Source organism: Elephas maximus, chromosome 9 (assembly GCF_024166365.1).
Source record: "Elephas maximus indicus isolate mEleMax1 chromosome 9, mEleMax1 primary haplotype, whole genome shotgun sequence".
Classification (NCBI taxonomy): domain Eukaryota; kingdom Metazoa; phylum Chordata; class Mammalia; order Proboscidea; family Elephantidae; genus Elephas; species Elephas maximus.
The window spans coordinates 118,108,967-118,127,389 of NC_064827.1; the positions used below are offsets into that span (position 1 = coordinate 118,108,967).

Here is an 18,423-nt window from a genome sequence, read left to right on the forward strand (position 1 = left end):
GCACCTAACAACAACAATTTATGTATTAAATATGACCAGCCTAGTTTTACATTCCTATAGTTAAAAATAAAATTAATAAAATTAATAATAACAGTCACTTCTTGAACCAGTTATATAGATAAAATGTGTATAATTCACAAAATTCTCGTTAAAATAACATTTTGTTTCTGTACTCAAAGCAGACTAGTTTTCAGCTCTGTGATTAGCTAACCTTTCCTTCCCAGTCATGTTTTTCTGTTCTTGCTCAGAGCCTCTTCCGTCTAGAAACTCTTTACTGACTTGTGGTATTTTGTAGAGCATGATCATTTTCTAGGTCCCTTTTATAGTTGTTGTTGTTATGTGTCGTTAGGTGCCATCGAGTTGGTTCCGACTCATAGTGACCCCATGTACAACAGAACAAATTTACCCTACTTTTTTATAGTAGACTTCGCTAAAGGTGACATAGGGTTAAGAGCTCAGCTGCTAACCAAAAGGTCAGGTGCTGTTTGGAAACTGTATGGGGGTGGTTCTGCTCTGTCCTAGAGGGTTGTTATGAGTAGAAATCAACTCCACGGTAGTGGGTTAGTTTTTTTTTTTTGGTTCAGTGACCACCTGGACTGCTTCTTTTTCATTTGAGTTGATGTCACTTCTCTGTCATTCAAAGCCCATAAAGGATCATCAGTTTTGCAATTATACCTACTCATTCTTTTTCAACTTGAAATTTACGTAAACCAAACATGCCATAAAAGACTTCAGACTCTAAGGAGTCATAGGAACTGTGATTCTGTTAATTAAACAAAAAATATTTATGAAATAATTATCAAAATAATTCAGTGAGGGAGGGTTTAGAGATATTGTACACTCGTTGAGGGAATGCTGTACAATCATTAAATAATGCTTTAGAGAAATAATGATGGAGGAAATGCTTATGTTAAAACTCTATCTTGGGATATATGTTCCATTTAAACATATATTTACCAAGAAAAACTGAAAGGAAATGCATAGTAAGAAGCACAGAATTCTTCCTTCTGTTTCAGCTAACCTCCCAGTGCCAACTATTGCAGCCATAGACGGACTGGCATTAGGCGGTGGTCTCGAACTGGCTTTAGCATGTGATATACGAGTGGCAGGTGAGAATTAATCCTATAAAAAACATAATTGTTAAAAAGATAAGGTTTGTGTTGACTCTTCATATAATTCCAAATATTTTATTCTGTTTCCTTTTGTTGAGTAGAACACTTAGAAAAAAATCACCTTTTGGGCTTAATGTGGTGTATTTAAAATTCCCAGTAAAAGCAGTCGTTGCAGTCTTTTGCGCAATCCTAGCAGTAGGAAAAGAGGAAGATTTGGGCGAGAGAGAACTGTTTCGATCTTAGGCCCTGGCCTTTTCAGGTTAGCTTCCTCCTCTCTGAATGGGGAAAATGACAGTTGCTGCTGTGAACGGTACATGAATTAACCTTTGGCATGTGCCTAGCACAAGCATTTAATTACTGTTAGCTACTTTTTTTTTTTTTTTTTACGGTAATAATAAATCAGTGTTTTTGAGGTTCACTTTTTCTTGCATGGTTCTTTGAGGCTTGTATAAAAGGTGATTATGAAAATAATAATGAAAACAATTAGTGCTACCCAAGTGTGTTGACCAGATGCCCAGCGCTGTTCTAAGCACCTGACGGGCGTTAACTCCCTTAGTCTCCCTAACAGCCTGTGAGGTAGGAACTTGGTTGTACACGAGGAAACTGGGGCAGAGGGATTAAGTAGCATGCCCAAGGTAAGTGGCCGAGGCCGGGCTTTAACCCAGGCATTCTGGCTTCCCAGCCCCTACTCTTGCTCCTTGCCAGAGTGCTGTTGACAGAGCTGCTGTTCTGATTGTCCTCACTGTTCTCTGTAGTCTCAACTCTGGTCCGCGTCCTCGCTTTCTCATCAGGTGGGACCTAAGACAGGCTCTGGGGTCGAGTACTAGGTGAAGCAGGCAGAAAATATTTGTCACTATTCTTTCCCCAGTTCTCACTATCTCTTCTGATGTAGCTGCCTCTTGAAAGCCGAGTCAGCATAATTACATTTTTTAAAATAATTTTGTGGTGACTTTCCTGAGATTTGTAGTTGTAATCCATGTATATGCTTTTACCCTTTTCTCCTTTATTTTAGGTTCCTATTTTCTTCTCTGAAATCAGTAGGTTTTAAATTGAACATGTAAAGTATATGTATCCATTTCTGAAAGAATGCAGATTCTAGGCTTTAAGCTATAGGAAGTAGTTCAAATGTATTTGGATATGCAAATAAAGAAGCAATTATGATGTTTTAAGAAAAACAAACATGGAGAGAGGAACTCTGTCCAGCTGTCAGAACAGTGAAACCATTTGTCAGAAAGTAACTAGAGCTCTGGTCTTGAAAAGTTGCCGTATGTGATGGGATAGATGAAGCTGTTTGATCTAGGGGGCTGTTCAGGCAGTTGAAGAATTCATGCTTCTCAGAAACAGCCTCTGAGCCTTCTGACCCTGAGTAATGAATGGGGTCTGAGCCCTCAAACGCGGCTTGGTGATAGCAGGGTTGTTATGAGTAGTAGTAATATAGTTACAGCCTTGCTGTCCGAAAAACTCATTTACTGCCAAGCCATTTTTAACAGAAAACATTGTGTGATGCTCTTAGTGTTATTTAGAATGTTTACGCATTTCCGTCACTAAATGCCTTCTGAAGTGATTAAAGAAAAAAAGAAAATCGTGACACAAGTTCAATCAGTAGGTGGTATTTCAAATACATTTTATTTTATTAACTTCTTCCAAGTCACTGTATTTTATTTTGATGATATGGATGCTCATTAATTTTCTTTCTTTTTAGCCTCCTCTGCAAAAATGGGCCTGGTGGAAACAAAGCTGGCAATTATTCCTGGTGCAGGTATGAATTGTTTACACCTGTCTCTCAATTAGAAAGAGCCCTGGTGGCACATCTGTTAAGCACTTGGCTGCCAATCAGAAGTTTGGCAGTTCAAACCCACCCAGAGGCTCTGTGGGAGAAAGACCTGGCAATCTGCTCCCATAAAGGTTACAGCCTAGAAAACCCCATGAGGCAGTTCTACTCCGTCACATGGGGTTGTTATGAGTTGAAATCGACTCGATGGCACCTAACAACAACAACAGCATCTCTCAATTCGTTCTCAAAAGCAGGGTATAGGCCAAAAGGGTGTTCATTGAAACGGCTATTTCCGAAACTTACAACATTTTGGATGAAGAGACTAATGCTATATTGTTTGTGCCCTAGCGGAGTCCTTATTCAGATATGTGCCTTTTTAGATCAGGAGGGTGGTATAGATGACAGGTACTCTGGTTGCTGCTCTCTTTCCTGCTCTCTCCCTGTGCTTTTCTGTATTCTTAATTTTGTAATTATTGTACAAATGACGTTTTTATCGCTGGATCTGTTTTCTTAAAGAATCTCATAGATATTTTGATAATTGTATGTGTGTATGTAAATACGTTTGCCCTGCAGAGTCCTTTGTGCACACAATCAGAAAGGAGCGTGATGCCTGATGCCACCTTTTGTTTTTCTCTGAGGCAGGACAAAGGTCATGCATGGTAGGGAGTAGCCTGAATTTGGAGTTGAAGAGGTTACTACAGAAAAGATACGTGAGCTGCTTCTGTTGGAAGAATCTTTTAAAAAAGCACTTTTTTCATCATTTATAACAAAATTTTTCTCACCCAGTAAATCTAAATCTTTTATAATTTTGTCTGATTCAGACAATTTGGAGATATTCTTTTCTGAAGTCATTCTTTTAAAAAGTAGGCTTCGTTTAAGAATGTGTGTAATTAAAGACATTGTAGAACATTCCGGAGGTGCTTGTATATGAATAGGATAAAAATGTGTGGTTAAGTTTATCATTATATAGGGTATTTATCCTCATTAGGATATTTGTTAGGTGCTGTCAAGTTGATTCTGACTCATAGTGACCCCATGTGACAGAGCAGAACTGCCCCATAAGGTTTTCTTGCCTGTAATCTTTACAGAAGTAGATCCGTCAGGTCTTCTCTCAGAGCCACTGGGTGGGTGTGGACTGCCTGGTGTCTCCTTATTAGGGTATATAGGTGGAAATTAAAATATAAGTTATGGTGAAATTGAAGACTACCCTAATAGTGCGTAGGACTCAATACATTTTCTGTTTCAGTAATCTGTGAAAATGCTAATTTTGTGGGCTAAAAGCATTTAATAACTATCTTTTTCATTGACTAATTTGAAGCATTTGAAAGAAAATGGATCTGATTGAAAAGAATTGTGAGATAATGAATATGTGAAACAAAACAAAATTTAGGCAAAGGATAACATGACACGTTTCTGAGATTCTTGTAAGAAGTAAGCAATCATTGGTACTTAAGATTAACTTTTATATAGCTGGAATAAACTAGTCCTAAAGAAAGAATGGACTTTGATGATGTTTAAGTAATTTCTGAACAAGGGATTAGTAGGTGGCAGAGGTCGGGGGTGGGCGGAAGATGAACTTGCTAATTTGGATATTTGGCATGTCTTGAATATGAAATGTTTTAAGTATTAAAACCACTGGAAGGTAGAACAGTTGTATGAGAGTACTGTTTGGTTCGATCAGATGGCTTTAATGTAGAAATGAGAGTGATAGCTTTGGCTCCTTCCAACTTTTCTTATTTGCTATATGATGTCTAGAAATTACAATTTTCTTCCAAATATGTTTAAATTTCTTTATGGTTCACAATAGTAGACCCATTAATTAGATCCATTTTTTTTTAATTTGATTGAATTTTGACCTTGTATTCTCACAAATGCAGTTGTTTTTCTAATTTTTTAACTAAATTTCTCTGTCATAAACGTCTGAATGCTTTAATATGTTATCTACTTGTAAAGAATGATTTTCTGCCTTTTTATTTTATTTTCAAATGAGCCCAAAGAAATATATTTTAGTCGCTCCTTTAATATCATGAAGCTTTCAGGGTCATAGCTCATAGCTTATGTATCTATATGGCATATGGACTTTTTAATTAAAAATGAATTTGATTCCATAGGAGGCCACGTATTCACATTTAGATTAAAAGAGATGTACACAGAATTTTTCACTTCTATATTAGTATTATGGTTATTAAAGTATTCTAGGTAAAGCCTGATTTTTTAAACATCAGTTTGTTGTAAATAAGGTTTTTAAAATTTTTTTTATTGTGCATCAGGTGAAAGTTTACAGAGCAAATTAGTTTCCAATTTGATAGTTTATACATAAAGTGTTCCACGACATTGGTTTTATTCCCCACGGTGTGTCAGCACTCTCCCATTTTCCGTCTTAGGTTCCCCATTTCCTTTACCTTGGTTTTCCACCACTTCCTGCCTTCTCATCTTTGCTTTTGGGCAAATGTTGCCCTTTTGACATCTTATAATTGATTGTTCTAAGGAGGACGCTCCTCTCAGGTTTTACTGTTTTTTTATGACCCGATCTGTGGTTTAGCTGAAAGGTGGTCTTCAGCCATGACTTCAGTTCCAATTCAGAAGGATGTCTTGTGTCCATAGTCTTGTGGGTTCCTCCAGTCTCTGTGAGACAGTTAAGTCTGGTCTTTTTTGTGAATTTGGTATTTTGTTCTATAATTTTTCTCCTGCTCTTTCCGGGATCCTCTGTTGTCATCCTAGTCAGAGCAGTTGGTAGTGGTAGTCAGGCACCATGTAGTTCTTCTGGTATCAGAGTCGTGTAGGCTGTGATTCATGTAGTCCATTATTAGTCCTTTGGACTAACTGCTGCCTTGAGTCTTTGGTTTTTTTCACTCTCCTTTGCTCCACACAGTAAGAGGCCAATAGTTGTATCTTCTCATGGTCCCTCACAAGATTTTAAGACCCCAGACGCTACTTGCCAAAGTAGGGTGCAGAATCTTGTCTTTTTGAATTATGTTGTGCCAGTTGACATGGATGTCCCCTGAGTCTGAGATCCTTCACCTTTGAGTCTAGGAACTTAGTCTCATGAAGTGTTTGGTTATGTCTAAGAAGTTACCCTGACTATGGCCCTCGTGTGCTTTATTGTCTGTGTTAATATTAAGCAGCACATATGGTTATCTATGTAGAAATATCTACCACCAAACCTGTATCTACAGGCGGGTGTGTTCCGTTATACCCTCCCATACCTCTTGGAATATCTGCCTACCTGTGTTTCCATATGTAAATTAGTGTTTGTTAATACTATTGTTGCAGGATTGTCTATGATATAGTTATTACCATTGTTTCCCTTTGTTCTTGGCATTCCTCTCAGTGTCCTCCCATGCCTTGGTCATGTTTTGCTGACTTCTCCTGTATTGTGTATTGCTTTTCCCTTTATCAGTATTACCACATCTTCTATCTATTTGGTAATTTTCCCTCCTGTCCCTGATAGCCATCAAAGAATTTTGTTTTTCTGTGTGTAAATTGTTTCTTGTTTTTTTATAGTAGTGGTCTCATAATATCAGTCCTTTTGTGATTGACTTTTTTCACTCAGCATACTGTCCTCCAAATTCATCCCTGTTGTAAGATGTCTTGAAGATTTGTCATTATTTTTTATTGTTGTGTAGTATTCCGTTGTGTGTATATACGACAGTTTGTTTATCCATTCACCCATTGGCGAGCACTTAGGTTGTTTCCATCTTTGTGCTGTTCTGGTTAATGCTTCAGTGAACATGGGTGTGCCTATGTTTGTGTCGCGGCTCTTATTTCTTTAGGGCATGTACCTAGGAGTGGGATTGCTGGACCATATGGTATTTTGTTTCTAGCTTTTTGAGGAAGCACCATACTGTTTTCCACAGTGATGGTGCCGTTTTGCATTCCTTCCAGCAGTGTATAAGTTCCAGTTTCCCCCACTAACTCTCCAACATTTGTTATTTTCTTTTAGTTTTTAATTAGTGCCAGTAATGGCAGGGTGAGATGGTATCTCATTGTAGTTTTGATTTGCATCCCTCTAATAGCATTTTAAAAAAAAAAAAAAAATTTTTTTTTTTTTTTAATGGCTAATGGGAGCCCTAGTGGCTCAGTGATTAAGAACTCAGCTGGTAACTGAAAGGTTGACAGTTCGAATCCAACATCTACTCCTTGGAAACCCTATGGGACAGTTCTCCACTATCCTATAGGGTCACTATGAGTGGGAATTGACTCAATGGCAACAAATTTTTCGAGTTCAGTGGCTTGTGATTGTGAGCATTTCTTCATATTTTTGTTAGCCGTATGAATGCCTTCTTTGGTGAAATGTCTGTTCATATCCTTTGTCCATTTTTTAATTGGATTGTTTGTCTTTTTGTTATTGAGGTGTTAAAGTTTTCTATAAATCTTTGAGATGAGACCCTTTGTTGGATGTGTTGTCGCCAAATTTTTTTCCTAGTTTGTAGGTTCTCTTTTTACTCTTTTGGAGAAGTCTTTTGATAAGCGTGAGTGTTTAATTTTTTGGAGGCCCCATTTTATCTAATTCATCTTGTATTTGTGCATTTTTAGTTACTTTGGCATTCTATTTATGCCTTATAGTAGGGCCCCTAGCATTGTCCCTATTTTTTTCTTCTATGATCTTTATAGTTTTAGGTTCTATATTTAGGTCTTTGATCCATTTTGAGTTAGTTCTTGTGTGTGATGTGAGGTATGGGTCCTGTTTCAGTTTTGTACAAGTGGATGTCCAGCTCTTAACCACTGCACCACCAGGGCTCCTTACTGTCAGCAGCCTTAGCTTTTCATCTGTTTTAACCAAGAGCTGCTGTGGACAGCCAAAAGCTGGATAGAAAATGTTTGGGGGAAAATCCAAATATGGGGAGAGTATTGTGGAAAAAAATAAACGCTTTCTCTCTCTCTTTTTTTTTCTTTTTAATATTATGAAGTATTTAAGATAGAATGTTCCAGTCTACAAAGTATATGTGTTATAAATCTGACAAATTGACATTTATAAGAATTAAATAAAACAAGTTAAAAGGAATAGGATCTTTGTATTTGACAGTTTAGAAAATTTCTTTAAATTTATACTGAAAATAATGGCAGATTTTTCAGTCTTGGCCTTTGTTTTTCTCTCCTTCACTGGAGGATTTGGGGTTTGTGTCAAGGAACCTCATTATAGCTGAGATAACTGTTAGGCTTCTTGCTTGGTTATGCACCACCATGCTCAAAATGTCTACTATTTCTACTGCTCTGTGAATTCTCTTTTAATTCTCTCCAGCTCTCTGTTTTGGAAATACCAAAGTTAAGAAAGTTGCTAGACAGTAAAATGAATGCTTTTATACCTTTACCAAGACCTCTCCCTCCCTCATTCCACTCCCCTAACTCCCTCTTATGGACACGCACCTTTTTTTTTTTTGCTGGATTATTTCAAAATAAGTTACATTGCCATAACACTTCACTTTTAAACATTTCAGCATATATTTCCTAATCATAAGGATATTCTGTAATATAATCATGACTTTTTTTTGATACTGAAAGTAGTTTTTTATTTTATCTATTGTGCTTTAAGTGAAAGTTTACAAATCAAGTCAGTCTCTCATACAAAAATTTATACACACTTTGCTATGTACTCTTAGCTGCTCTCTCCCTAATGAGACAGCACACTCCTCCTCTCCACCCTGTATTTTCGTGTCCATTCAACCAGATTCTGTCCCCCTCTGCCTTCTCATCTTGCCTCCAGACAGGAGCTGCTCACATAGTCTCATGTGTCTACTTGAGCCAAGAAGCTCATTCCTCACAAGTGTCATTTTCTGTCTTATAGTGCAGTCCAATCCCTGTCTGAAGAGTTGGCTTTGGGAATGGTTCCAGTCCTGGGCTAACAGAAGGTCTGGAGGCCATGACCACCGGAGTCCTTCTAGTCTCAGTCAGACCATTAAGTCTGGTCTTTCTAGGAGAATTTGAGGTCTGTATCCCACTGTTCTCCTGCTCCTTCAGGGGTTCTGTGTTGTGTTCCCTGTCAGGGCAGTCATCGGTGGTAGCCAGGCACCATCTAGTTCTTCTGGTCTCAGGCTAATGTAGTCTCTGGTTTATGTGGCCTGTTCTGTCTTTTGGGCTCATATTTACCTTGTGTCTTCGGTGTTCTTCATTCTCCTTTGCTCCAGGTGGGTTGAGAGCAATTGATGCATCTTAGGCAGCTGCTCATTAGCATTTAAGACCCCAGACACCACTCACCAAAGTAACCATGACGCTCTTATCACATCCAAGAATATTAACATTTATTTAGTCATATCATCTAATATACATCCATATTCAGATTTCCTCAATTGTTTCAAAATGTCGGTACTTGTTTTTCTTTGTTGTTTTCTTTTCCAATCCAGTTAAATGTGATATTACGTTTAGTTATGTCTGGGTTTTTTTTTTTTTTTTTGTAATCTAGGCAAGTCCTCCATCTCTTGGTTTCTGTAACATTATTTTTGAGGAGTTTTTACAAATTACCTTCCTGAGGTTTATACATCCTAGATTTGACTTAAGATTTCCTCATGTTTGGGTTTAGGTTAAAAAAAAATTTTGCCAAGAACACTAACAGAGTGATGCTGTATATTCCCTTTTATGTATCTAATGTGTTTTATAAGGAGCCCTGTTGGTGCAGTAGTTAAGCACTCAGCTGCTAACTGGACAATCAGAGGTGTGAACCTATCAGCAGTTCTGTGGGAGAAAGATGTAGCAGCCTACTTCTGTAAAAATTGCAGCCTTTGACAATGATAACTTTGATCACTTGGTTAAGGTGGATACACTTTTAGCATTCTCTTGTTAGAAAGTTTTCAAGAAAAGAATCTTTAGTCATTACTTTACTGTCTTTGACCATTCCCTGGCTTCATGGAACCAGAACAAAAGTTCCCAGATTTCTCTTTTCTTCTCACCAGGGTGAGAAGTTTGGGGCATCACTGAACATTGTAGGTCATGTTTAGCAGTAAGACAGACTGTTGGCATGTTCTTCAGGAATTGTATTTCAAGCTGTGTCTATGAAGTAATAACTGCTCTTTAAGCCCTGTGAGTGGGTGTTGTCCTGAACACAGTAGTCATTTTGGAAAGCTTTGCTCATAACCTTTTTTGAAATCCTGTTAGAATTTACATCAGAATCTGAGCTTGTTCTTTTCAATATCCTCTGCCATGACTCATCTTTGTCCCATGAGGTTGAATTTGATTTTCATAAATAGCAAAAGATCTTTCTGTGCCAAATCTGGTTAATAAAGTCATACTATTTCAGGAAAAAGAAAAGTTTGACAACAAAAACAAGATTAATTTTCTTAGAGGCTTATATAAAACGTTTTACAAATGTTGTGAACGTTGGGCAGCGTTGTTGGATTTAGTATAGTGTCCCCTAACGTGACTATAGTGCTCCCTAATGTGACTTCCTCCAAGGCTAATACTCATTCAGTTCTCTGAAGTTTAATGTATTTATTAATATACACTCACACACGCACGCACGTGCTGCAAAGTCTCATTTCTTTACTCACTAATATGTAATTCAGTGACCATTTCTTTACATGTGATCATGGTGATTGGGAGTTAGCATTCATTCTGGGAATGTGTTTTGATTATGTGCTGCCCACTGTGTGCAGGCCATTTTGTTTGTTGCTGTGGAAGAAACAATGTATGTAGGACTCAGTGATGCTTCCTAGGAATTGACCACCTTAAATCTAGTAAGAAAGATTAAACATCATCAGTACAAGTATCACAACTGCCTTATTATTATAAAGTTATTGAAATAGAACAGTAAGAAGACAGTTTAAGAGCAGGAATTACTGTTTAGAGAGAACAGTTTGGATTCTGTCAACTACCATGAAGGAGAAATCAACAAATCTTAGTTCACAAGGCATGCAAGATGGGTCCCTGGCTACTTCACCAAACTCATCTCCTGCCGCTGCTTCCCTTGCTCATGTACTGTGTCCCAGATCCATCACTTATTCACTTAATTCAGCATTATTTTTTGAGCTGTATACCTGGTGGCATGGTGGTTAAGTGCTACAGCTGCTAACCAAAGGGTCAGCAGTTCGAATCTGCCAGGCACTCCTTGGAAACTTTATGGGGCAGCTCTACTCTGTCCTGTAGGGTTGCTATGAGTCAGAATTGACTCGACGGCACTGGGTTTGGTTTTTTTTTTTTAATACTGATCTAAGCAATGGGGACATACCAGTGAACAAAACAAGATCACTGCCCTCATGCAATTTACATTCTAGCTCAAGGAAATATAAACATAGTAAATAATAAATTTTGTGTTAGACAAAGGGAATACCCAGTAAAAAGACCTTAGTTGGGAGCATGCTTGGAGCATTCAGTGGTAACACTGGAACTGGAGCAGAGAGAAGGAGGAGCAGAGTGGTAGGACATAAAGCCAGAGAAAGAATAGAGTCCTCAGATCATGGCCATACAGTAGCCATTGTGAGGACTTCAGTTTTTACCCTAAGTGAAAAGGGGACTCAAAACAGTATTATCAGCAGAGGAATGATATGATCTTAGATTTTTAAAGGTTTATTCTGGTCAGTGTGTTGCTGTTGCTGTTGTTATGTTGTTAGGTGCTGTCGAGTTGGTTCAGACTCATAGGAACACCACGTATAATAGAACAAAACGCTGCTTGGTCCTGTGTCATCTTCACTACTGTTGTTGCTAAGTTTGAGTTCATTGTTGCAGCCACTGAGTCAGTCCATCTTGTTGGGGGTCTTCCTCTTTTTTGCTGTCCCCTCTACCTCTCAAAGCATAATGTCCCATTCCAGGGACTGGTCCCTCCAGATAACACGTCCAAAATACTTGAGATGAAGTCCTGTCATCTTCGCTTCCAAGGAACACTCTGGCTGTACTTCTTCCAAGACAGACTTATTTGTTTTTCCGGCAGTCCATGGTATATTCAATATTCTTCACCAACACCATAAATCAAAGGCATCAATTCTTCAATTTTCCTCTTTCATAGTCCAGCTTTTGCATGCCTATGAGGTGATTGAAAATATCATGGTTTGGGTCAGGCACACCTTAGTCCTGAAAGTGATGACTTTGTTATTCCACACTTTAAAGAGGTCTTTTGCAGCACATTTGCCCAAATGCAGTACATTGTTTATTTCTTGACTGCTGCTTCCATGGGGATTGATTATGGGTCCAAGTAAAATGAAATCTTTGACAACTTCAGTATTTTCTCTGTTTATCATGATATTGCATATTGGTTCAGTTGTGAGGATTTTTGTTTTCATTATGTTGAGGTGTAATCCATACCGAAGGCTGTAGTCTTTGATCTCTATCAGTAAGTACTTCAAGTCCTCTTTCTTTTCCACAAGCTAGGTTGTGTCATTTGCATATTGCAGGTTGTTAATGAGTTCCACCAATCCTGATGCTGCATTCTACTTCATATTGCCCAGCTTCTAGGATTATTTCCTTGGAAACCCTATGAGACAGTGCTACTCTGTCTTTATAGGGTCATTATCATTAGGAATCAACGCAGTGACAGTGGATGTGGCCAATTTAAAACGTTTAGGGGAGTTCTCTGTTCCTTTCACAATCTAGAAATAAGCACTTAAAAAGTAGGGAAAAATCATAAGGCTTCTGTAAGATTATTTATAGGTCCTATAATAACAGATGTTTAAAATGAGCTACTTTGAGATCCAAAACCACCAAACCCAGTGCCAGCAAGTTGATTCCGACTCATAGTGACCCCATAGGACAGAGTAGAACTGCCCCATAGAGTTTCCAAGGAGCACCTGGTGGATTTGAACTGCTGACCCTTTGGTTAGCAGCCATAGCACTTAACCACTATGCCACCAGGGTTTCCACTTCGAAATCAGTCGTGTATAAGTTCATTGTTTTAAAAACACTGAATATTGGAGGAAAAAAAAGAACTATTTTAAAACCACAGAACTCTCGTGCCTCTCTGTGGCTATTTGAATAAAGTCCAGTCCCTGGGGCTAACCTTAAAACCAAATCCACTGCTGTTGATTCCAACTCATAGCGACCTATAGGACAGAAGAGAACTGCACCGTGGGCTTTCTAAGGCTGTAATCTTTACAGAAGCAGACTGCCACATCTTTTTACTGCAGAGCGGCTGGTGGGTTTGAACCGCTAACCTTTCAGTTAGCAGCTGAGCACTTAACCATGCCACCAGGGTTCCTTAGAGCTGGGGTACTTGGGTTTTAATCCTAGCTCTGCACCTTACGAGCTCTGTGATCTTGGGAAAGTGACTTGATTCTCTGTTCTTTGATGAAGTGCGATATTTCGTAACATGGGATAATAATCATTCCTATTTCTTGATTGGATTGCAAGGATTAAAGGAATTAATGCATGCACAGCAGTTACCGCAGGTTCTCGTGCATAGTAGGTGTCCATGTATGTGGTAGTGGTTGCTGTCCCTGTTTCTGTTGCTTTAATGTACTTCAGTGTTTCATAAATTTCCCTTTTTTCTATTACTATCCCTTCCTGCCCTTCCTTGCCTAGTTAATTGTAACCTGTGTGATCAAGGGTAACTACTTCCATTTAATGACCCCAAGAAGTCATAGTTTTGAACACTGTCACTTTGGCCTGCTGAGTAAGTGCAGTTCAGGTAGGATTGGCCTATAGCCAATAGTGCATATAGTAGGAATGAGCAAGAACTTTTCTACATTGTAGAATTAAGGGGTAATGTTTGTTGGGGAAGTTGTATGGATTTGGGGCCCTTTCTCTGCTTCAGTTTCATGTATTTGTATATTTACTAGATGCTTTTCTAAAATTCTAATCTAAAATTCACTTTCATCTTATTTTTATTTACTTACATGGAGTTGTTTAAGTATGAATTAAGTCATACTGTTTTTCAGTAAGATAAATTATATTGAATTCCCAATTTAATATTTATATCATTTTTCATTTTCATGCACTTTGCAGTTATAAAATTTTTGCCCATCTTAGTAAATGTCACAAAACTATTCGAAATTACATAAAAAATAAGTGTTAGAAAATCAGAAACATTTTGGGTTTTTTTATCCAAGTGTATTAAGATAATACCTAATGGAGGCGGAGCCAAGATAACAGAGTAGTCAGACTCTTCTGGTGATCCCCCTTACAATAAAGATCCGAAAAAACAAGTGAAATGGTTATACATATGATAGGGCAGGAGCCCTGAACATCAAAGTCAGAGTTAGGGGACCGAGGGCCGGGGGAGGGAGAGACTGTTCAGAAGCGGCAAGGATTTGCCAGACCTAAGTCTCTGGGAACCCTCAGGCACCATTCATTCCCTAGAGTGACCGCGGCGGGGCTGGCGGTGGCGTTCTGGATGCAGTTTCCTCAGGGAGAGACAGTCAGCCACACAGCCTACTCAGCACTTCCAGAACCAGAGAAGAATGACACTCTTGGCAAAAGCTAAGTACTTGCATTTATTTTACTATGCACTCAGCCCCCAGAATGGCTTCAGTGGCTGTAGATTTCCCTGGGCCTGAGATAGGCCCTGGTAACCATCCTGACCATTCTCCCGGCCTTGGAGAAGGAATGAATTCACAATTGGGGGAAAAGATAATCCACCAGCTCCACTAAGCTGGGAAACTCAGGACAGAAGTGGCTCCTGTCCAGGCACAAATGGTCCGCAGACATTGAATACCTTTCACCCTTGCGTGAACCTGTGTAGGCCCATTTCTGGATTCTAGGCCCTTGTTGGCAGATTGCAGCTGTTTGAGCTGTGCGGTGGAGAGATTGGTGTTTGATGTTTGACTCCACTTTGCCTATTAAGTGGGGTCCGCACCTACCTACATCAGGGGTCTAAGAACTGATGCCTCCACCCACGTCACCTAGCCACCTGCTATAGGGTTCTGAGGATAAGTGGTACCTCCCAGTCCTAACAACCAAAAACATTATGGGCCCATAATCTGGCTGCAGAACACGCCCACCTGTGCACTCCAGAGAACGGGGACACGCTTTCCTCACAGATACTCGGGGGATGGTTTTCAACCCCCTGCGTTCAGAGTATAACTTCCTGCTGCAACCAGATACCTGTACATACGCCAGTCACACCTGCCTGTCTGAGACCGTAGGACAGAGCCTGTACCACACACTTGATGACCAGCTACTGGACACCTGAGCTGAATCCATCCAAGAAAAGTGAATGGACTCCTAGGCTCATATACCTAGTAAGAGCTCTAGCCATCTGGTGACAGGACATTAGAACGTCAGAGGAAAAAATAATTAAGCTAACTCACTCAAGCAGTCTACTTGGGTACATCAAAACAAAATGAAGCAAGAAGCTACAATTCAGTAAGCAAACATAAAATAAACTAATATAATAAATTATAGATGGCTCACGGACAGCAGTCAATATCAAATCACATAAAGAAGCAGACCAAGATCGCTTCAGCAAGCTGTCAAAGCAAAGAATGAAGGACTCTTCCAGATGAAGGTATCTTCCTTGAATTACCACATGCAGAACACAAATGATTAATATACAGAACTCTTCAAGACATCAAGAGTGAGATTAGGCAAAATGCAGAACAAGCCAAGGAAAACACAGATAAAGCAGTTGAAGAAATTAAAAAGGTTATTCAAGGACATACTGAAAAGTTTAATAAGCTGCAAGAATGCATAGAGAGACAGCAATCAGAAATACAGGAGATTAAAAATAAAATTATGCAATTAAACAATAGAAAGTCAGAGGAGGAGAATTGAGGAAGTGGAAGGCAGAATTAGGGAGAATGAAGATAAAATACTTGGTACCGATATAGTCAAAGAAAAATCACATAAAAGAATTTTAAAAAAGTGAAGGAACCCTAAGAATCTTGAGGGACTCTATCAAGGGAAATAACCTACAAGTGATTGGAATACCAGAACAGGGAAGGATAACAGATAATACAGAGAAAATTGCTGAATATTTCTTGGCAGAAAACTTCCTGACATCATAGAAGATGAGAAGATAACTACCCAAGATGTTCATTGAACTACACATAAGGTAGATCTTAAAAGAAAGTCACCAAGACATAGTCAAACTTGCGAAAACCAAAGATAAAGAATTTTAAGAGCAGCTAGGGATGAACGAAAAGTCACCTACAAAGGAGGGCCAGTAAGAATAAGCTCAGACTACTTGGCAGAAACCATGCAGGCAAGAAGGCAATGGGATGACTTATATAAAAAACTGAAGGAAAAAAATCGCCAGCCAAGAATCATATATCCAGTGAAACTGTCAAATATAAAGGTGAAATTAGAACATTTACAGATAAACATGAGTTTAGGGAATTCATAAAAACAAAAAAACTCTAAGAAATAATAAAGGGAATTCTTTGGTTAGAAAATGAATAATATCAGGTATCAACCCAAGACTAGAACACTGGGCAGAGCAACCAGAAGTCAACCCAGACAGACAGAAAAATCAAAAAAATAAATCAAAATAAAAAAACACTCAAAACAGTATAATAGTGATGTTATTATGAAAAGAAGACAACATTAAAACAATGAAGAGGAACTAAGAAATGTAGTCACAGATCTTCCATATGGAGAGGAAAAGAAGGCGATACGAAGAAATAAAAGCTAGGTTTAAATTTTGAAAAACGGGTAAATAATAAGGTAACCACAAAGGAGACAAACTATCGTACACATGAAAATAAAATACAAGAGAAAAATAGAGACTCAGCAGAAACAAAATTAACAAGAACAAATATGAGGAATGGACAACATATAAAGATAATCTACTCAGCACAAAAAATTAAGTGGGAAAAAGAAACTGTCAACAACACACAAAAAAAGACATTAAAATGATAGCACTAAATTCGTACTTATTCATAATTGTGCTGAATGTAAATTGACTAAATGCACCAATAAATAGACAGTGGCAGAATGGATTAAAAAAACATGATCCATCTATATGCTGCCTACAAGAGACACACCTTAGACGTACAGACACAAACAAACTAAAACTCAAAGGATGGAAAAAAATATATCAAGCAAACAACAATCAAAAAAGAGCAGGAGTGGCAATAATTAATTTCTGACAAGATAGACTTTAACGTTAAATCCATCAGAAAGGGTAAGGAAGGACACTATATAATGATTAAAGGGGCAATACACCAAGAAGATATAACCATTTTAAATATTTATGCACCCAATGACAGGGCCACAACATAGATAAAACAAACTCTGTCAGCACTGAAAAGTGAGATAGACAGTTCCACAATAATAGTACGAGACTTCAACACACCACTTTCAGTAAAGGATGGGACATCCAGAAAGAAGCTCAATAAAGACACGGAAGATGTAAATGCCACAATCAACCAACTTAACCTCATAGACATATACAGAACACTCCACCCAAGAGCAACCAAGTATACTTTCTTTTCTAGTGCGCATGGAACATTCTCTAGAATAGACCACATATTAGGTCATAAAGCAAGCCTTAGCAGAATCCAAAACATTGAAATATTACAAAGCATCTTCTCTGACCATAAGGCCATAAAGGTGGAAATCAATAACAGGAAAAGCAGGGAAAAGAAATCAAACACTTGGAAACTGAACAATACCCTGCTTAAAAACGACTGGATTATAGAAGACATTAAGGATGGAATAAAGAAATTCATAGACTCCAATGACAATGAAAATACTTCCTATCAGAACATTTGGGACACAGTGAAAGCAGCGCTGAGAGGCCAGTTTATATCAATAAATGCACACATGCAGAAAGAAGAAAAGGCCAAAATCAAAGAATTATCCCTACAACTTGAACAAATAGAGAGCAACAAAAGAAACCCGTAGGCACCAGAAGAAAGGAAATAATAAAAATTAGAGCAGAACTGAATGAAATAGAAAACAGAAAAACAATTGAAAGAATTAACAAGACCAAAAGCTGATTTTTTGAAAAAAAAAATCAACAAAAATGGATAAACCATTGGCCAAACTAACAAAAAAAAAGACAGGAGAGGAAGGAGATAACCCGAATAAGAAATAAGGTGGGCGATATTACAACAGACCCAAATGAAATTAAAAGAATCATATCAGATTACTATGAAAAATTGTAGTCTGAGAAATCTGAAAACCTAGAAGAAATGGATGAATTCGTAGGAACGCACTACCCACCTAAACTAACACAAACAGAGGTAGAACAGCTAAAGACCCATAACAAAGAAGAGATTGAAAAGGTAATCAAAAAACTGCCCCCCCCCCCCAAAAAAAAAAGCCCCGGCCTACATGGCATCAGTGGAAAATTCTACCAAACTTCCAGAGAAGAGTTAACACCACTATTACTAAAGATATTTCAGAGCATAGAAAAGGATAGAATACTCCCAAACTCATTCTAAGAAGCCACCATACCCCTGATACCAAAACCAGGGAAGGACGCCACAGAAAAAAAAAAGAAAATTACAGACCTATATCCCTCATGAACTTAGGTGAAAAAATTCTCAACAAAATTCTAGTCAGTGGAATTCAACAACATATCAAAAAAAAATTCACCATAACCAAATGGAATTCACAGCAGGTATGCAGAGATGGTTCAACATTAGAAAAACAATTGATGTAATCCATCATGCAAATAAAACAAAAGACAAGAATCACATGATTTTATCAATTGATGCAGAAAACAGCATTTGA

The 18,423-nt window shown here is 38.2% G+C and overlaps 1 protein-coding gene across 15 annotated transcripts in view; it reads left to right on the forward strand.

Annotated features, from left to right (window-relative positions):
- Window positions 1-18,423, forward strand: part of AUH (AU RNA binding methylglutaconyl-CoA hydratase) — a 212,427-nt gene that overhangs the window by 86,713 nt on the left and 107,291 nt on the right. For 13 of the 15 annotated variants that reach the window (XR_007518740.1, XM_049896583.1, XM_049896582.1 and 10 more), the window contains 2 exons: window positions 1,017-1,109; window positions 2,815-2,871. The exons of 1 other annotated variant lie outside the window; for it this stretch is intronic. Coding sequence is in view for 13 of the 14 variants with exons in the window: in XM_049896583.1 (XP_049752540.1) it covers window positions 1,017-1,109; window positions 2,815-2,871 (150 nt within the window). In the remaining variant the exon portion in view is untranslated. The remainder of the gene's footprint in view (window positions 1-1,016; window positions 1,110-2,814; window positions 2,872-18,423) is intronic. One more of the 15 variants, XM_049896584.1, reaches the window with a different exon arrangement.